This window comes from Sinohyriopsis cumingii, unplaced genomic scaffold, assembly GCF_028554795.1.
Source record: "Sinohyriopsis cumingii isolate HCF-2022 unplaced genomic scaffold, ASM2855479v2 utg000881l, whole genome shotgun sequence".
In the NCBI taxonomy this organism is placed as follows: Eukaryota; Metazoa; Mollusca; class Bivalvia; order Unionida; family Unionidae; genus Sinohyriopsis; species Sinohyriopsis cumingii.
The window spans coordinates 906,982-929,555 of record NW_028315939.1 but is presented as its reverse complement, the minus strand read 5'-3'; the positions used below and the strand labels follow the sequence as shown (position 1 = coordinate 929,555).

General features: G+C 34.0%; 1 protein-coding gene across 4 annotated transcripts in view; it reads left to right on the top strand.

Moving 5' to 3' along the window:
- LOC149773124 (regulator of telomere elongation helicase 1-like) overlaps positions 1-22,574 on the top strand; it is a 240,161-nt gene that overhangs the window by 86,087 nt on the left and 131,500 nt on the right. For all 4 annotated transcript variants that reach the window (XM_089946787.1, XM_089946786.1, XM_089946788.1 and 1 more), the window contains 3 exons: positions 1,608-1,692; positions 11,029-11,113; positions 15,382-15,447. In XM_089946787.1, coding sequence (XP_089802913.1) covers positions 1,608-1,692; positions 11,029-11,113; positions 15,382-15,447 — 236 coding nt within the window. The remainder of the gene's footprint in view (positions 1-1,607; positions 1,693-11,028; positions 11,114-15,381; positions 15,448-22,574) is intronic.

The following is a 22,574-nucleotide window of genomic DNA, read 5'->3' as shown; positions in this document are numbered from 1 at the left end:
GAATATCACTTGATGTATTATAGATGAAGACAAACTCCTCATTCCTTCCAAGCATTATAGATTACAATGGCAGTTAGTGACATGTACTTTAATCTGGTTTACATTCTGTTTGCAAAGGATTAAATCAAGGTCTTAGGTGTTGAATCAATTCATGGCATGTACTCATTCAAAGTAGTGTTGAGCACATATTTTGCCTAAAAATCAGTCTTTGGTCATGTTCTACAGGTGGTGATTTCTTATGAACAATGAAAATTGTCACTATGTGAGTAGTGTTTGTGTGTGAAATTTTGTGTGATTTTCAAGTACAGGAAAATAATATTTATTAGATCTGAAGAATGATCTGCTCCAAGAAATTGGAGATTATGTTCAGTTAATATATTTTTATGAGATAGGGTTTCTACAAGGCAAGGGATGTCATTGTCACCATAATAAATATTTAAATCAGGTTTACAGGAAGAGCAGAATACATATTCATACCCGTTCGAACATAATTGCAACCAATGAATTTCCTGTTTCATCCATCACTGAATTTCTTGTGATATTTTGGCTGCTTCGATTTTGCGGTTTTGACATTGAGATGTAATCCTGACCAAATTACGTTTCATCATATAGACTCTACTCCATGTCGACCAAATTACTTTTCATCGTATAGACTCTACTCCATGTTGACCAAATTACTTTTCATCGTATAGACTCTACTCCATGTTGACCAAATTACTTTTCATCATATAGACTCTACTACATGTCGACACAATTACTTTTCATCGTATAGACTCTACTCCATGTCGACCAAATTACTTTTCATCATATAGACTCTACTCCATGTTGACAACTTAAAGCACTGAGGCAGAACATACATTGTGGAGAGAATCGAAGCAATGTTTATTGTTTTATGCTAACCCAACCATAGTGAGTCAGTGTCTTTAATCATTTTGGAATTACTTCTGCTCACACATAGTATAATCCATCTTGACAAACCTAAAATCCTTAAACAGATAATCACAGATTAAATAAGTAAAGGATTGTGAACATCTATCAGAAATAAATTACTGTGAAAATGGGTCCACTACATGATGTTACTTTCTTGAAAATTTGATGGTGATAAAAAAAAGTCCATTGTTGTGTATGCCTGTAATTTTTGTCACTCTTCACCTATTTAGATAGCATTTTGTTTGAAAATTGCATTACTGTGTTGAAGTCAAATGTCTTTTATGGTAAGGAAGCAAACAGTTTTTATCTAATAAACTGTACCATTGCTTGACCTATGTCATTGTATAAGAAGGACTTAGCGTTCTTCAGGCTATCAAGATCACACAGGGCATCATTTGGTGACCAAAGCCCCCAGATGTAAAGTAGAAATCATTTGGAGGTACAGGCCATATTTATTATATGACTGATCCATATGAAGATTTAACATACTCACAGGTTGTTCTCCTTCCTATGTTAAATCATTCAATCTCATTGAAACCATACAGCAAATATAATGTTTGTTAATATGAAAAGTTAAAGTGGATGTTTTGCCAATCAATGCATTATGCATGTTTTTTTTAAAAATTATGTTCTCCATCCTTTCATCTGTTCTCATAAATGTCTCTGTGTCTTTGTAGATGTGAAGAAGAATGGTGATGTCAGACAAGCAGTTGGCAGTGTGGTGGACATAGAGGATATAGTGTTGTATGGAGAGAAAAACAGGTACAGCATACACAGTGCATGATGGGAAGGGTTACTCTGCTGTAAATTAAATAAGTCTGAAATTATGGCTATTTTTATTTATGAAATAATGTGAAACAAGTTTTGCATATGAAGAACAGCTTGACAGAGTTATGATCATACATTTGTTACTGCAGTTATACTTGTATCTCTAACAGGTTTTTTGCACAAAACATCAACATATTTGAAATTTCATTGTCTTGTTTATCTTTGAATTTACCATATGTATTTGTTTATAAGTCAAGTCAGACTGCAAACTGCACAGAACCAGATCTACTCTTACATTATGTGATGGCAATTCTGGGTTAGTGCAATTTGTTCTGCTGATTACTCAAAAAAACCCAACTGAAATTACCCTGAACTGATGGCACATTATGTGATGGGTGTGATCAGTTGGCTGTAGGACTCTTCTTAGAGGTGAATATATACAGTATATAACAAGATTAGATTTGGACACTTCAAGGGCAAATTTAGAAATACTTACGACATTTTCCAGCAGACTTGCTTCATCGAATATTATTAAGCAGAGAGCAAGATTACAGATAATACAGGGACCCCGAGTGGCTGAGTGGTCTAAAGTGCTCACCGTTACGGATCACTGCCATCTGACCTCTGTCTGCGTGGGTTCGAGTCACGGGTTCGGCCTGTGTTGGTATGTGAGAAAGCTTGCCAGTAGCTTCTTGTGGGTTGGTGGTTCTTTCCGGGGGCTTCCCGGGTTCTTCCTCCACCATTAATACTGGCCGCCATGTATAGCCTATCTTCTGCTGAAAAATGGGGTTAAACCCTAAAACAACAACAACAACAACAGATAATACACTAAAAAAAGAGATGAAATTTTATAGATTAAAAAACACTATATTTGTAGTAAGTTAGTTCATTATGTCTCCACTCTAATATGTTTTCAGACTGAGAAATTTATTTTGAAATTAACTTTAATCAGCTGAAAAGATAATTTCAAGATGATATGCATACAGGTTGTACTACCTTATTTAGCTTTTCCTGTTTTTTTTCTCCCTTTATCGAGATATTTTCCCCTGTCTTTGTTTTTGTATCTTCTTTATCTATCAAAGCTGACATTTGATATTATCTTGGCAGTTAAGCCAGCCTAATGTTATCTTTTGAGATGTCATTCAGCAGCCATATAATCAGTCTCCAATGTATAATAATGAGGAAAAAGTAGGTGAAACAGTGGTACACTGTTGTCTAACTATCCCAAAACTCATTATTGAATGCAGCAAAACCCTTAATATTACAAACAAGCAATTTGGATTCAAAATTTTTTGCATCAGGGTAAAATTAATTGCTCTTTACCAACATTTGTTTATTCCTAACTTTCAGGCCCGGCCCTAGGGCAAGGTGAACGAGGCAACCACCTTAGCCCTGCTCTTTCAGGAAATCAACTCCACAATGCAATTTTTTTGCTTGGGGCCCTGTGCTCATTGCTTGCTTCCATCGGTCCCCGCATGCTGCCTAGGGCCCTGCAAATCCTAGTGCTGGGCCTGCCAACATTGGATATTGTAGGACATATTTCACATGTCTGCTGAAATCTTGTCTTTAGGTCAGCTTTCACGACTTATGATGGGACATTATTTTCCATTGACACATTGTTAGTTGATCACTGATTTCTTGGGACCTATTTTTATGGTATAGCCCAGTGTCCGTCGTCCATTTGTTTGTCAATGATTGCTTGCTGTCATGCTGGAGTCTATTGTTGTGAATATTTGATTTTTATTGTGCGCATAACCTGTGTGTAATTGAGGGGAGAGGTTTGGCCTGTATGACTATTCTTGTGTTTTTTGTTATGTTTTTAAGTTATGTTTTTCCTGATATTTGAATTCAAGATCTGGCCTTATTTACAAACATAGATTGATCTGAAAGAGTACTTCTGACCCACATCCTGGTCATTTTATTGTGTCTTAGGCTTTTATATAATTTTGTGGTCAACAAAATTATTCATTCCTCCTTTAAGTTCAGTCTGTAGAATTATTTAATGTAGTGTTCTGATATAATTTGAGAGGAATCATTTATTTAACATTTTGGATAAATCATTATGAAGCTAATACAATTGAATCTACAACATTAGGTTGAAGGTCAATTGTTTGCATGAATGTTTCAATCATGGGCTTGATATGCAGGTCTGGAACTTTCTGCAACATAACTGAAGATGATAAAAACTAGATTTATAGGTATTCTTCGCCTTCCAGCACATAGAAAATGAGACAGTTTAGCTACAGAGCTTCCATTGTTCATGTCTTACTCAGTCTTTCCTACTTCAGGAGCCATAGTGGTGCATTGGTTAGCTTGTCAGGTTCATGATCATAAGGGTGTTGGTTTGAATCCTACCATTGGATCAGACATGTTCAGTTCCCATGTTGTGTCCTTTGGCAAGGCACTTTGCATTTGCGCAAAATAACCTACATGTGTTACACACACACACACACACACACACACACAGAGACACACACACACACACACACACACACACACACACACACACACTTGAAGAAATTATATTGGAATGACGTCAGTCATTGTGCAGCAGTTGATTGTGTATAGAGTTTTTTAATATTATATATTGACAAATACATTTTTGTTCTTGATATTCAATGCCACAGAAATCTATATAGTCTGATTGCATTGAATCATTATAGTTTATTAGGTTTTCAAAATTTAAAAAGTTTAACTGGATATTTAGACAACAACTTGTAGTGTTTGGAGAATAATTATTCCTTCTTTTTCTTTCTGACTGGTCGAATGTAATGTTTTTCTGTAATTGCTTCATTTCACTTAGCTAGTTCCAAGGGATCACTTGTACATGAAATAATGAGTACAAACTGTTCAGAATGGAAATTTATTCTCTCCATGGGACTCTGAGTATTTTACCAATTGATTAGGCATGTTGTATCAGGGCATTTATGCTACAATAGAGGAAAAATTGCATTTAGTGACAATAATAGATGCCATAGATAAAATTCTCACTTAAAAAAAAAATAATTTTGTAATAAGTTACTGCTGCTTCTTAATTCAGTGTATGGAGTTTTTGCTTACAAAGTTACTTGGGACGTGTGTTTAGTTTTTATTGTTCTTGTAAAGTGAGGAATTCAAATCAAGGAAGCTGTTGATACTTTTTCAAAGACAAGGATTACCTTTATACAGATGGTTTAGGGTGTTGATGTTTGAGTCACAGGTTTACTTCGTAACCACCAGAACTGGTGAAAGTAAGTTATTGTGACCTATTTTGTAGCATGCTTCATCTCTGAATTAGGTTGCAAATGTATTTTGATTTAATACAGTGCCTGGTATTTGAAAGTCAAAAACTCCAACAATGTATACTGCCTATAAGAGCTGCATTTTTTGATTATTAGCCATAGTGTTTACATATATATCTTTTGGAAGAATTATGAAAATAATATTTTTTAGTGTCATATCATATGTAGCAAGCATGTGCAACTTCCTCCAGGGCACAGGCCAGGTAAGTGATTTTTAAAGCTGCACCCTGATGTAAATAAATGGATAAACCAGGACGTGGGCTGGCTTGTGGGCTAGTTATCATTTTCATTATAACATCAGTTGATGAATATGGTAAATGAGAATTGGTAGGAGAAGATCGATTTTTCAAATAAATAATTTCCCTGCAGATTAAGGACAAGATTTGTTAGAAAGATTTTGATAATTGAGTATGCTGAAATTCTAATGCATGTAAAAGTAAACATGTCATTTAACAAATAAGAAATTTTTTTGAATCTGCCCTATGCAAGCTCTGTTGTGACACTTAAGTTTAAATTGGTTGTCCCTTGCATGTTGCATTGTTAATAATCTTAATTGCAAAACACCTTTCAAAAAGAATACAATAATGCATTGGGTCCATTGTTAGATAGATATCATTAATCATTACAAGAGAGGAGAATATCTGTTAAGATTATGAAATTTGTGTAACATTTACCTATACATATGCTCTACACTCTGAAAGGTTTAAATCCCATTCTAAACAGTCAAGTTAACTTACTGCTTCTCCAATTAGGCAAATTACCCATCTTGTATATTTGCCATTCAAGCTTTTTATTTTCTTGCAATGGGAGAATGAGAGAGCTGCAAGGGTTGGACTAGAATAGCTGGCATCAACTAGCGCCCTAAGCGAACCATGCAATCAGCACACACCCCCCCCCAGTTCACATATATTGAAGGGTTGCCCTTGGAGAGCCACAGACCACATGATTAATATTCACCCTATTGAATACCATCCAGCTGTTTCAGATGACCTTGCAATTTGAATTATGATATCACCACATGTGGACAGTGCACATTACTATATTAATAATACAACAACTGAAGTACTGATAGGCTGATTGTTCAGTCAGTATGAAAATGGTGGACTTCACAGCTTGATATACTTGGGACTGTTACAGAGGAAATTTGACTTAAGGAGACAATATTTTTTGCATTTTTTTTGGCATGATTGTTTCAGAATTTCTTTTCAGTTTACCCAGACCTGTAGAGTTTAATCTGGTACATAGTGAGATTAACTCAGACGTCACTGGCATTGACAAACTACTGATATGATATGGGTATTTTTTCATTAGGAAAGAACAGAATTTATGTCAAAGGTGGCACAGTCAACATATATGTAGACATTTTGATCTTGTGGCATCAAAATTGAAAAAAATTATTAATGGCCAACCAGGGTGACAAAAATAGAGATATATATTTATTCACCCTCACCCAACCCTGACTATTTGGGCCATTTTGGGGGGAATTATTTTCTTTTCCCCAATTTTGTTTGGACATTAAAAAAGATAAATATTTTTACCATTAGAAAACATTAAAGATGGTAGTACAAACCTGAATTTTCTCATTTTACAACTACTGGTAACCAAGTGCAATTGTATAAGTGCTCTTAAAAGTAAATACATGCAGTCAACGAAAGAGTCTTGTTGCACAAATACAAAATGACGGATGTTTAAGGGCTTTATTCTGGGCTATAATCTACATATACCAGTCTAGTGTGTTTAATATCAGCTAAAAATGTTAATTCTGGGCTATGATCTACATATACCAGTCTAGTGTGTTTATTATCAGCTAAATATGTTAATTTTGGGCTATGATCTACATATACCAGTCTAGTGTATTTATTATCAGCTAATAATGTTAATTCTGGACTATGATCTACATATACCAGTCTAGTGTGTTTATTATCAGCTAAATATGTTAATTCTCGGCTATGATCCACATATACCAGTCTAGTGTGTTTGTTATCAGCTAATAATGTTAATTCTGGGCTATGATCTACATATACCAGTCTAGTGTGTTTGTTATCAGCTAATAATGTTAATTCTGGGCTATGATCTACATATACCAGTCTAGTGTGTTTATTATCAGCTAAATATGTTAATTCTGGGCTATGATCTACATATACCAGTCTAGTGTGTTTGTTATCAGCTAATAATGTTAATTCTGGGCTATGATCTACATATACCAGTCTAGTGTGTTTATTATCAGCTAATAATGTTAATTCTGGGCTATGATATGCATATACCAGTCTGGTGTGTTTGTTATCAGCTAATAATGTTAATTCTGGGCTATGATCTACATATACCAGTCTAGTGTGTTTATTTTCAGCTAATAATGTTAATTCTGGGCTATGATCTACATATACCAGTCTAGTGTGTTTATTATCAGCTAATAATGTTAATTCTCGGCTATGATCTACATATACCAGTCTAGTGTGTTTATTATCAGCTAAACATGTTAATTTTGGGCTATGATTTGCATATACCAGTCTAGTGTGTTTATTATCAGCTAATAATGTTAATTCTGGGCAATGATTTACATATACCAGTCTAGTGTGTTTATTATCAGCTAATAATGCTAATTCTGTGCTATGATCTACATATACCAGTCAAGTGCTTGTGTGTTTACTATCAGCTAATAATGTTAATAATGGACTACTCCGGTAGCCTAAGTGGTTAGAGCAACTGCCTCGGATGTGGGAGGGTATAGGTTTAAGCCCCAGCAGGGTCATACCAAAGACTTATAAAAATGGTACAAGCAGCTGCAGTGGCAGGCGCTCAGCATTAAGAGATTAATGTTAGGACAGGTTAGCCCGGTCTTAGGATAATGACTAAGTTGACTGGGTGGGGCATGGTGCTACATATTTGTAGCATAATGCCCCAGTACTAGACAACACTATAAACTGCCCCATTGCAGACATCATAGCAATATGACTGAAAAAATAGTTAAAGCTTCATTAAAAATCCAAATCACACACACATACTCGCACATACGCATGCATGCGCACACACACACCCAGAGATTTTGTTAAGTTTATGGTAAATCCTCGTGGTACAATTTCTCACTCATGATTATTGAAGGTTTCATTATTTCTGGCATGGATTTGTGCAATCTCTTGTGCTAGAGATAATGGTTGCTGCATACAGATAGTTGGGATCCATGGGATTTTGTTAATTGACAAGGGATGGTTTGATTCAGATAACACGTAGATAACTAGGATTAGTATAATTGCGACTTCTGTTTTGTTTCCATTTGTATTCAGGCAGTGATTTTGCTGAACATAAGCCAATCTCAAACATACCCTGAGTAAAAATGACAAATGAGGAGAGTAATAATGCTTTTGGAGCATATTTTTGTGTCTTGCTGTATATTGATTATTAGTAATGATGAATAAATGGTGTTTTTTATGAATACTTAATCAAGGGTTGCTGACTTAATTGGATTGTATTGGGGATAAAGTGCTAATGTATTATTCAGAAACAATATGGCCAAAAATTGCTCATATACACCTCTCCTTCAATGCTTTGTGAACAATGGGGTCAATTTACGTTTACACCAGCTTAGCGGTTGAAGGGGGTTGGCTAGCAATTTTCAGTGATACATGCAATATGGCCAATTAATCCCCACAGGGTTATTTATGACATGTATAACATATCATGAAAAATGGCTAAAACCCCCAAGACAAGAACAATAACAACAAGCAAAAGTATGGGTATTACTCTGTTGATTGTGGGGGTGGGGGCTTGCAAAAGCTGGACATGATTCAACTCATTTCATAAATTCAATATTAAACCATTTGAGATCTTCTATATATGTTTTTATGTGTTATCTAATATTGTAAAGTGTTTAAAGCTTCAAAAGATTAGGCTTTGTACTAAGTCTATATTATTTTTATTACTATTATAAAAAATTATTTATGTTATTATTATTATTATTACTATTATTATTATTGTTGTTATTATTATTATTATTATTATTATTATTATTATTATTATTATTATTATTATATACCCAAGTAAGAGTCATTCCGTAGAAGAATATGGAATAAAGTGTCCTGTCACCAATTTGTCCATAAAATAATATTTACAGATTTGTACAGGCTGAAGATCACATATCATATACATAAAGAATGCAGAAATTGTTTTCAGATTAAATTAATGAGCTCAAAATGAAATAATTAAGTTTTGATTTCTGTCATATGTCCTTTGATATGTAAATAATGTGAATTTTTTTCAATTATGAATTTTTTTCTATCATAAATCTGTCCATGACACATGCAAGTCTTTGGAGAATAAGGGATTAAATTTGATGTATAGATACATCATCATTAAAAACTCTATGGCTTGCCACATTTGGGGTCTCGTTTTCAAAGACAAGGCTCTGGATCAATATTTAATTTTCCAGGACACTTTTCCGTCAGCTCTGTAATTAAAGGAATTTCAGATTATGATATGAAACTTGTTTTATACCTATAAATCATTACTAGAAGGTGTGTTGTGCATGGTTTTTGCAACACTGCAAAAACCTTGATTTTGAGGGGTTGCCTTCAAAAATCCTCATCTTGTCAAAAAGTAGGTTGCATACTTGAAATATTCTTGAATTTGTCTATAAACTCTTTTCATTTTATAACTTTACACGTCTGATATTTGGGGATGAAACCTGGTAAGGATGATGCCACGTGTTCCAGATCTGGAGTCCTGTCTTCAAGGTCAGGTCTATTTTAAAATTTCCATCACACTTTCTTTTCCAATCTTTTAAGTTTAGAGCCATATAAGATTAACAGATTATGGTCAGTATTTTGGATTTCCATGACACTTTCCTTTATACTATAACTTTAAAGCTGCTGGTTGTTGTTGTTGTAGGGTTTAACGCCATTTTTCAGCACACGATGTACATGGCGGCCAGTATTAATGGTGGAGGAACAACCCGGGAAAACCCCGGAAAGAACCACCGACCCACGAGAAGCTACTGGCAAGCTTTCTCACATATCCACATTAGCTGAATCTGAGACTCGAACCCACGCAGACAGAGGTGAGATGGCAGTGATCCATAACGAAGAGCGCTTTAGACCACTCGGCCACTCGGGGCCCCTAGGGCTACTGGAGATTAGGGGATGCAATTGGTTATACCATCATTAGCATGTGTGTTCACACTTTCCACTCTGTCATCATTATGGTTCAGTATTTGGAATATTCCATCACACTTTCCACTCTGTCATCATTATGGTTCAGTATTTGGAATATTCCATCACACTTTCCACTCTGTCATCATTATGGTTCAGTATTTGGAATATTCTACCATGTTTTCCACTCGGTAACTTCAGAGCCATTTGAGATTAAGCAAAGAAACTTTGTATACCTATTTATTGTTGCTAGAAGATGTATCTCATACCACATTGGGGTTCCAATTTTCAAGGTCAGTGTCACAGGTCATTATTATATGTTTTATTCTTATGTTCCCTCAAGCTTTCTGATTTAAGTGCTGTTTAAGATAAATGAATGCAACTTGGTATAAAATATATTATTACTGGAATATGAGTTGCCATTATCACTTTGGGTCCTATCATCAAGGTCGCCATCAGAGGTCAATATCTTAAGATTTCTGTTTCTGTTTTACATAGTGTTAAAGTTGTTTGATGTACAAGGTTGAACCATGGTACATTTATCCTTCTCAATTTGGTTTCATCTCATGTATCACAGTCAAGGTTATATCTTCAAGATTAAGGTTACTGATCAGGTTTTTGTTACCCCATTTTTGCATGTTTTACTAGTATGCCCTTTGAGATAGTGCCATGCAACCTACTTTCTGTGTCTGCACAGTAATCCTACAGTAGTGTCTAAAAGGATTTTGCCACAAGGGACAAAATGTCATGGCATTCCTTCTTACAACCTGCTGATATATAACTAAATGTTTAAATGACAATTTCCATATGACCATTCATTTTCTGATCTTTTGTGGTCAGATAATAGATAAGTCCAAAATACAGTGCATTAGAGATTTTCAGCAGTCATCAACTTTGAATACTTTCAGAGTGTGTCCCTACTACATGGCCAGGGAGCTGAAGACAGATGCTGACATTATTTTTATGCCATACAACTACCTTTTGGACACAAAGGTAACCTAACAGTTACAGTATTTATCAAATTTATATATTTGTTTGACATTTAGTACATGCCCAGTAAATTTTCCAAGGTTGATTGAGTACATGATACAGATGTTCAGTCAATATTTTTATATCGCACACTCAAAATGGAACTATTTAGGGGTGTTGACTGATGACTGCACGTCAGTATGCTTCAGTTAGGGGTGTTGACTGATGACTGCATGTCAGTATGCTTCAGTACAGATATGATTATTAAAAGAAATATCCATTCACACTGTATAACAGAAAATATTTGGAAAGTGTAAAAGAGACCATATGCCATATGACAGTCTTAGTGTGTGTGGCCTAATGCAAAGCAATAACTGCAGAGTCATTTACTGCTAAGATTTCATTGTTGTTTCTTTAAAAAAAATCGCATGGGTATAGTCTTTTCTTTTGTGGAAAAGATGCAGCACACTAGATTACAAAACATTTATTAGGCTCTTCACCTCAATTACTAATGTGCTTGAAAACTCTTTATTATACCACGTTCAAGCATCTAGGAGTACAATCTTTGTTCTTGAGTGTGCAATTGCATGATTCATGCCAATTTCTAAAACGTATGCCCAAAAATCCAATGAACATATGAATATTGCACATAATATTTTCAAGCCCTATTTTCTCTTCATTCAATCCAATATGTATTCAGAAATTTCCCCTCTTTTAAAAAAATGTATAAGTGGATTTCCCCCCTAAATTGTAAGTTCAGGAATAGACTCACTTTGTATTATGGGTGACATCAAGCCAGTGAGTCTGATGTAATCAGTAAGATAAAGGGATGTCACTAATGATTTCTCTGAGTAACAGATGTGGATGCCATAGATGCACATACTATTTGTAAACTTGCCTTAGTCAGTTCGTGGAAATGGGGTGTGATTTAGAGACTGGGGTTGGGGGGAGGGAGAAGGCTATGTGGTCATCTGATAGAGGATCAGCTATATTAGAATCAGTCACATGCATACTTTGTAAGCTTTATTAAACCATTAAAGTTAGATGAGCTATTAGTTTTAGGAGGATAACATACCAACAGGTTGTTAAATTTATGAATAGAACTTTTTGAAACTAATTTAGGCATCTTTTATGGTCAACTGGACTCCAACCAGTTCATGGAAATGATTGACAGATTTTATGTAGAATTAAGGAGGGCCAGCCACATTCAGTTGATCCAAATTCAAGTAATATTCTAATCACTGTTTCAGTTGCATGAAACAGGTGGGTTAATGCAAATGCTTTTGTGGGTTGGATGACATTTTTCAGCACATGATAGGTTATAAATGGTGGCCAGAATATCTGGCAGAGGAAGAACGCATGGAGAAAACCTCAGAAGGAAGAACCAACCCATGGGAAGCTACTGAAAAGCTTTCTCACATATCCATGTAGGCTGAGTCTGAGGCTTTAACCCACGAAGACAGGTGAGGTGGGAGTGATCTGTATAGGTGAGTGCCGTAGACCACACATCTACGCAGGGCCCCACAGCTGAGTTGGCCACAATTATTAACACATCATTTTCTATAATCAAGAGGATATATTTTTATTTTTTTATTTATTATTATATAGACTTTTACTTAAAAGAGAATTTGGCATTTAGGAGAAACATTTTTTAACAATTTTAGTACACGCAGAATATTGACAATTGCTCAGGTATCAGATGAATATAAGTCTGTGTAATGAATTATTATTTGTAATTTGTTTGTATACTTTTGATTATTTATTCATGGGTGTATGAAAAATTGAAGATGAAAAATCTTCATAATTTAAGCTCAGTAGAAAAACTTAAGAGAAAAGAGTTAAATCCATGAAAAATTAAGGTACCAAAAATATGTTGAATCATAAATTGATGCTGAATGAAAAATTAGAAGTTGCAAACAGCTCAAATGATGCAGAGTTTTAATTGCAAAAAGTTACAAATGATACTGGATTTTAATTGCAAACAGTTACAGATGATAATGGTTTTTAATCCAAAGAATTACAGATGATAATGGGTTTTAATCCAAGAATTACAGATGAAAATGGGTTTTATGATGATGCTGGGAATTTAGTTTAAAGAATTACAGCAGATACCAGGTTTTAGTGAATTCTTGCAATAAAGATAAAGCAGTTATTCTATAATTTCCATTATTCAAACGTAATTAATCCTGCTTTTTGTGCCTTTATAGTAATACATTAAAACATTCTAGTTGGATAAATATTTGTTTTTATGACTCTTCATAGAATGGGATTGTACTGCATGTGTCGGTCAGGTGAATGTAAGTTTATGTTGTAATGACTGTATTGTTTGTAATTGGTTTGTACACATTTCATTATTTATGTATGGGTGTATGAAAAATTGAAGATAAAAGTAACAATGATGTACAGGAGTTTTGTCTTAGCAGTGTTTTTTGAAAACACATTTTAATATCCCAAGAAAATGTGTCTTGAAAGACCACTGCTATGAGAAATCTCTTACAATGAAAGAACTGGCCCCACTGAATTTCTCTAAAATTTATTTAAAGTTTAAAGTTAGTGGTATATTATAATGCCTCTGAAATTATTTGCTTTTGTCAATTGTAGAAATCATTAAATGGTTAAAAAATTAATTCTTTATTTTAAAGACATTGTGTGACTGACAGTAACTTTATTCTTGAGAAAAGAATTAATCTGTTTCTCAGATTTTCCTTACTAATAAAAATAAACTCTTCTCTTGAGAATTAGGATATTCTGAGTATGTTTTGATCCTTGATTCCTGTTGAATAATAAGTGAAAGATTTATTGTTAATTATGAAACAATAAGGAAGATGATCAAAAAATTAAATTTGAGAAAGATACATTGGAGATGATTAGTGAAAATGGACCCATGCAGATTCTGAATGCACTAAATTATTGATTATAGTTTTATAACCTGTCATGAGAGACCATGATCTTTAGCTGTACTGATCACAGACCAATGGGGCTTTGGGATGGTATTTTGTTCATCATCCATTATCAAATGTCCATTGTCCATCTAGCCATTAGCAGAAATTTGTTATCAGTACTTGAGCAATCGCATAAATCTTTATGCACATGTTCTGAGTTGGTCCTAAAGTAAAATCATGCCACACAAAAATCCAAGATGGCAACCACAGCATCGTGTTCAGAATCTTACTGCTACTCTTAAACGGATGGTCATATCAAGATGGGGTTTACACAAAGAGACTTGTTTTTGCTAGTTGGTCCTAAATGAAAATGGTGCTAATCTAATGTTCAGTAATGGCAAGTATATCAGCCATATTGAAAATCTTGTTATAATTTCTCCTTCTGAATGGTTATTGAAATGGGTTTTTTGCTGGAAGACTATTTATAATGTCATCTTGGTCTTAAATGAAAATAATGTCAATCTGATGTCTGGTATGGTTGCCACAGCAGCAGATAGTCTTAAAATGGTGCCACTCAGGCCACCATCTTGTACTCATTTTATCACTACTTCCTCTGAATGGATGGTGACATCAGCATATGATTTTCACGGAATAGCTTCTTAGTTTACTGTAAAGAAAATAGTGCCTCAATGACTTCCAATATGGCCAACACAATGTCTCTCTTGAAAATCTCGTTCTGTTAGATTGCTGGTCAAATTGATAATGAACTTTTACCATCATACTTCAGTCCTAAATGGAAATTATGCTTTTCTGATATTCAATATGGTCACCATAGAAGACATCTTGATAATCTTACCATGACTTCTCCTGAAAGGGGCGTCAAATCAAAACATGGTTTTCACCAGAAGACTTCTTATGATGTTTTCTTGGTCCTAAGTGGAAATGATGCAAACCTTACATTCAGTATGTGAGTCTGCATCAGCTTATATTGAATTACTTTGTATAACTGAAGAATGTCAGAGATGGTTTTGAGACTTAGCAATTAAAAGAAAGAAATGCTCTTATCATGACTTCTTGGAAATTTCTTTTGGCCAGTAGAGTGTCAGCTCCTTCAAGGGATTCTTATTTACACTTTTTTATGGGTGGGTGGGTGGGAGATGGTTAAGAATAATAACAGGTAAAAATATTATTTTCAGATTATACAGGTATGTGCAGATTCTTATGAGAATAAAAATTCTCTGCTAAAATAAGTTAAAGTAGAAAGAATAAATTTGAATTTGTGGATTTATGGCAAACTCAAATTTGGAGACTCCAACAAAATTAGAAAATTATTGGCAATATGGTAGTTACAACTGTTGTGTGTATCCTTATATGCATATAATAACGTTAATCAAATTTCATTATTTCCAGTCAAGAAAAGCACATGGAGTGGAACTGCAAGGAAATATTGTTATTTTTGATGAGGCACATAATTTGGTAAGTTACGAACACAATCATGTTTCAGTTAAACACTAGCACAACACAAGCTATCTTCTAGTCCAAAAAAAAATTGAAATGTTGAATGTTAGTAAAGTATATAAATTTGCAAAGAAAAGAACTGAAATATGTTATTTTGTTAAATGCTAATTCATTTCAGATATATGTTTTTCTTGTCATAGTTCGTGGAGTGTGAGACAGTTATCACTTAATTGGTGGAGAAAGGGTTTTTGATGTAGTGTTTTAAGAAGAGCAACAAAAGTACATAATTTAGTTTTGAGGCAACTTGGGTAAGGTGCCTTGCACAAGGATATGCCACAGCAGCTTGATCCAGATGGAATTTTAACCTGCACCCTATAAGTCTGGCATGTTGATAAAATATATTTTACAATTTTAGCATGTTACCTTTAATTTAATTGCATCATTTTTAGAGTATCAACGCTGTGTACTCATCAGTTGATCTCATGGCAGGTGTGAGAGTGAATCCATAATAATTCCATCAAAAATATGCACACAGAAATATAATATTTAATAATTGTGTGTCTTAATTCAAGTGCAAGAAAATAACAGCAAAGTTACATAAGGCATGATGATTTTATGGTTCATTATGTATGCACTTTTATGTTCCAGTGTCAATAAACAGTGTCTATACAAATTTTGAACCACTAGAATTTCTCTGCAGCGATTCGGAATACTTTATTTGTTATTGAAACTGATTGATTTTCAGCTGCTCTTCTATCATCAGGTGGTTGACTCATGAACACCTGAATCTCAAGTTAATTGTGTTTGTTTAAAACCAGACATAATCCTGTCCAGTACTTCTCTTTAACAGTAAAAGCATGACATTTCCATGTATTGCTATCCATTGTACATATCCACTAATTAAAACTTTGACATCTATTTGTTTGAATGACTACAGCTAGAATAATTGTTAATCAACTATGGGGTCATATTTATAGGGAATGGGCAACATTATTCACTGGTCAACTGAACTGTGGCAATTGTATAATAATACTACCAAGCCACATGCACATATTTGTGGCTTTCTTTCTTTAAATTTTTATAAATCATTACTCCCATTTTTGGGATGTTTATAAATCATTGGCCCATAATTTGACCACTGTTTAGCTGTGAGATAGACTTTGACAATTAGCAATTGATTATATTAATTGGCTTTTAAATTAAGGTGAGAATTTTTATCAACCACCGTGTTGTTTGGTGCTTTGTCTTGTATGCAGTTTAATGAGCAAACACATGTTGGCTATTGTTTGAAAAACAATTGTACACAGAATGTTTTGAAGACAAACACCAAGATGACTTAATGGCATTTTGTGTGTGTGTGTGTGTGTGTGTGTGTGTGTGATTTGGATTTTTAATGTAGCTTTAACAATTTTTCAGTCATATTGCTACGATGTCTGCAGTGTGACAGTTTATAGTGATGTCTAGCACTGGGGCATCATGCCGCAGACATGTAGCATTATGTCCCACCCAGTCACATTATCCTGACACCAGGCTGACCAGTCCTAACACTAACCTATTAATGCTGAGCGCCAAGCAAGGCAGCTGTTAGTACCATTTTTGTAGGTCTTTGGTATGACTCAGCCAGGGATCAAACCCACGAGCTCCCGCATCTGAGGCAGACGCTTTAACCACTAGGCCACCAGAGTGGTAATGGCTCTTTGTTCATGGCTTAATAATAATAAGATTAACACTTATGAGCAGACATCATTCAAAATAAACTAAGGACAGTGTGCAGTGATTAACTAATGACACATTTGAAATGAAAATTTACAAGTAGAAATTTTTAACAACTTTATTCATATAAAAAAAGATGCAATTATAAGACACTTTTTTCTTCAAGAATACAACACATCTTGCTGATTTATTAAACCAAACTCTTGCTTTTTTGGGCACAGAACTTCCAAGAAATTGATGAAATTGTAAAATTTTAGGTCAACACCATGATTGTGTTGTATTGAAGTACATACATGATCTCTTCCCCGAAATGATAATGAACATTTTACACACTCTTTATCATACTTTGAAGAATTTTTTCTTTCTTTTTGCAAAATTGTAAGTAGGTTTTGGAGCCATGCCATGATCATGCTGAATCTGAATTTGTGCAATAATGAAGTGTGCTATAGCAGGATTTCACTGTACATGTATATTTAGAAAGGTTGATTTAATTTTTTTAATATAATTTTATGCTTTTACTTCATGCACTGACTTGAAAAGAGACACACCTTCTTGAGCTTCTCTTTAATGGCATACATTTTTCATACTGTTACAAAAAAGAAAGTATTCCTCTGAGATACTTCAAATTCCAAATAACAACCACTTCAGTGTAAAAACAAAATCAAACAAAACAGAAACATTGAATTTAAACTAAAATGTGAATCATGTGTTTAGTCCTTAACTCATTCGGTCCCGGAGACATTTGTCATTTTTGCCTGAAATGGGGGTAGGAAATGCGTTTTGGAGGTTAATTCTGAATACATCATAAAACATCTGCTTCCAAGAGCTTTTTGCTTAGACTGATGCCTAGAAATGTTGTCTTTCATTGACTGATGCCTAGAAATGTTGTCTTTCATTGACTGATGCCAAGAAATGTTGTCTTTCATTGACTGATGCCTAGAAATGTTCTTTCATTGACTGATGCTTAGAAATGTTGTCTTTCATTGACTGATGAATAGAAATGTTGTCTTTCATTGACTGATGCCTAGAAATGTTGTCTTTCATTGACTGATGCCTATAAATGTTGTCTTTCATTGACTGATGCCTAGAAATGTTGTCTTTCATTGACTATTTGGCTCGTGCATGTGCAGATGTGTAAAAGTTTGAGTTCTTTTTTTTTGTTTGTTAGCTTATTGGATCCATTATTTTTTACTTCTGGCCATGTCTTACTCCCAATCCCCAACTTATCCTACTTTTTGCAAAGGTTCACCCATCTGTGTGCAGTTAAGACCAGTTTGTCATAGGTCACAGGCCAAAATGTCTAAAACCGGACACAAAATCCGATTCCATCAATGAGTGAATTTTTAGGTGTAAAGAAATTGGGTCTCAAAAGATATGTTTTCTCCTATGCATTTTGTAATGCAAGTAGAAAGTCCAGGTAATTTGGTATCATTGTAGAGCTACATCTGTCTCCTGTATTGTAATATGACCCACTTTCATATATCTTAAATAACCTTGATGCAACAGAGCTCTTAAGTAGGGTTCAGCCTCATCATGCCTACAGGCAGGATTGGGGCTGAATGAGTTAAGCAGTAAAGGCACAGTCACAAGACTTAATATACCGGTACATGACTTTGAATTAGTTCATTCTAATAGAATGTGTACAGTATTGGACTGGCCATTTAATTTATGGGGCTAGTATGATATTTTTGACCTAAACATTTTTTTTCATCGCAAGTTAAATTTATTTCAGGTAGCATAAAGAGCGGAATGTCTTTTTATACTAAAACCAGAGCATTGAAATTGGTTTCAAGCATTTAATACCATCCCCTTTAAAAAGTAATTTGTCTCTCCCTTATAAAGATTTGTATTCAGTGGATGTTCTACAGAAATTGAGACAGTGACAACTATCAACACTGTATTAAAGTATCGACATAGGTTAGCATGAAAACTTGATGTCAGTTTTAGGTTGGAAAAGGTGTTTCAATCACATGAAATCATCTGACTTTGTGCTTTGTGCTTAACAGCCCCATTCATTGTACAGCTATTAACAAAGGAAGTTTTTTTTTTTTTTTTTTTTTAATTATCCCTGGAATAGGTGACCACTGGGTTGGGGAACACCATCCTAAGGTCACCTTACAATCAAAACATTTTTGGTCATCAATTGTTGTTGTTGTTGTTGTTGGATGCAATTATTAAATAAAAATATAATTAGTGAGGAGTGGTCAAAGACTTACAGCCAGGAAAAACTTTGTACTAAGGATACAAAGCTGATCTCTTTCCATTTAAACTAATTCATAGAATAATTGCCACTAATAATTTTTGGAAAAAAATTAAAATATTAGATGACAACAAATGCACTTTCTGTACAAGTAAGAATGAAAGTATTGAACATATATTCTATGACTGCAACATTATTTCAGAGTTTTGGTACTCTTTTACTAAATTGTTTGCACCATGTTATCCAAATATTTTATGTTTTGGCCACACACAAAAATATATTTAGGAAGTGAACAAGTGGACATTTTGTGTAACAATGACCAAATATTATATTTAGATTCAACACGCAAAATCCTTCCATTTATGTTTGTAAGAAAATAGTTAGTCTCGAGAAACATTGATGCCAAGAAGTGTAAAGTTGGAATAGGATTAGTTTAGTTCCATATCAGGATATTTTGTTTTATTGAAAAATTTCTTGTTTGTTATTGGTATGTTACATTTAAGTCCAGATAATAGAAAAAAGTCTTGCAAGATATTCATAGTTGTTTGAAGAAAATGTTGAGATCCATCGAGAAGAATGCAAGTGTCATCAGCATACTGACCTAATTTATACTCACTGTCATCAAAGACGAGTCCCTGTACATCTGCATTTTGCTGTACAAATTTATAGTTAAAATCTCAACATTGATAATAAACAAATAAGGTGCAAGAGGATCTCCTTGATGATATCCTCATTCAAGACTAAATCTTGATGACATATTTCCATTAGTTATAACAAAACTTTTAGAGTTATTACAAACAGCTTAAACCACTTACAAACAGAATCACCGAAGTTAAAAAGTTTTTAAAGTTTTTTCCATGAAGCTCCAGTTAATTGAGTTGAAGGCTTTTTAAAGGTCTAATAACAATAATAAACCATATCTATTTTCATTGTCTAAGTGATTCATAAAATCATGTAAAAGCCTGGTATTTTCTCCAATGAATCTACCTTTCATAAATCCTTTTTGGGTATCACTGATTATTGATGGGAGAACTTTTTAAATACTGATCTTATATTCATTATTTAGGAGTCAATATTTAGGAGTGATATAGATCTCCAGTTTCTTAAAATTTTAGCATTGTGCATGGTGGCAGAGATGATGTGAGGAAGCACATTGGTAGCAAAAAGCACATAGAGGTTGGGAAACTACATGAAGACAGCTTTTTTGAGTCTTGGAATTTTTTAGATTTAAAGATTAGCATAACTTGTAATTTGCTTGAATTCACAGTTTTCTGCGCATGCGCTGACACTGCTAGTTGTTCACCATTTGACATTTCATCTTCTGGATTAATACCATTTATTAATAAAGCTACACTGCAGTTAAAATGTTTTCACCTCCAATGAAAAAGATTTGTAGTCCACAAAAAGTGAAGTATAGATTTGAGTACACCAAAATTTGGCCTAGCATTCAGCCATCAAACATCGATGTACATTATGCTTTTTGCACAGTAGTGTGCCAATAATTTTTAAGTTGGGATTGTGGACAAGGGCTGGTATTGTTGCTTATAATTTACCTGTGATATATTTTCCATGTAGTAATATTATTATAAGTACGTGTATGAAAGATAAATAGTAAGCAACAAAATGAGCCATTGGAGGTATGTGGCAGAACGATGTGAAACAGCACACTGCTATAGCACCCCCAGCAGATTTCAGTTTTGGAGTACTTTAATCCACCTACTCAAGTCCTGCATGCTACCAGTGCTGAGGCATTGTTTGTGAGCTTTATTGTTGAACATAACCGGTCTTTCTCAGTTGGAGGTCAGCAACAGTGACAGTGAAAGAGTATTTCCTATTATGAGGAAGAATAAGACTAACTTTAAGTGACTCCTTGGGTGCTGAAAATTTGCAGCAATTTTAGTCACCAAGATTAACTAGCAGGCAAGAAGCCTGAACTGTTTGGAAAACAGATTTACCATTGCCTGATTGAGGAAGTTCAAGACTGCCACGGCATCATATCATGACAAATAGTGTTAAATTTGTGTATACTAGTAAATTTGGCTGCAAATATAGTACATGTAATCAGTGTAAATAATATGTTTTAGTTTTATTTTGGGATTTTCATATAATGCAGTACTGACCATCGAAGTGGATGGAGTTAGTGTTATGATATAATTTTTCACTAATTGTGTTCAAAATTCACTCATTTTTATCCCACTTGTTACTAATGGCGAGTCTGGAGGGTTGGCAGCTGTGTTAATATAACACTGTCTATGTATTTTGCCCTAGGTGCATCTAATTCTACTTCGTTTTTTTTTATAAAAAAATTTTTCCCCATCTGTGTAATTCGACCATTCCCCATGAATTTCTAATATTTTCTTTTCAGTTTTCATTAATTTATCCCATTTCTCTTTATTTTCCTAATAGAATAATCTATAGTTGCAGATCTTATTTTCATTTTCAAAATTTCGAAGAATATTTGATCATTACAAGAAAGAGAAACATGTAAAGTTGTCTTTATTTCCCCCTATGTAATATTCATTTACAGTATCAGATATACACTTTTTGACCAAGTCAATATAATTATTATCCCATAACAATTGAGCATTAAATTTCCACCTTTTCTCCTTGTAAGATGTGTGCATCAGTTGTATTAATATATCCTCAGATACAAGAAAGTAATCCAATCAACTTTGTTTCAAAGGAGATTTTGACTCGAGGTATACATCTTTAAGTTTTGATTGGAATTTCTCCAGGGGTCATTTAATTCCAGTTTGTTTTTCGGGTCTTGGATTGCTGCTCTAGACTGTTAACATTTGTTATGTAAAATATTATAAGTATCCAAATCTAGGTCTTGAATAGTATTCCAATCTCCACACATTATAATTGATGAGTTCTCAGATGCTAAAATTTCTTCCTTTAGATTCCTAAAAAAACTATGGTTAACATCGTTATACCCATACAAATTTACGAGGGCTTTTCTATTTGCATTAATTGTAATATCTAACATAATAAATCTCCCTTGACTGTCACATCTTTCTCTATGGACAATAGAAGGTAATGTGGAAAATTGTCAGGTCTAAGATTTTCAGAAATTTTAATTTCCAACAGATTTAGGGCATTCTGCATATATGTATTGTCTCCAAATATATTCAGATGTTTGCTCATTTTTGTGTGGGGAAAAGATCCAGATTTTTTTTTTTTCATCATCATAAAAAAATGCCCAGTAAATCATATGGAAATGATGTGTCAA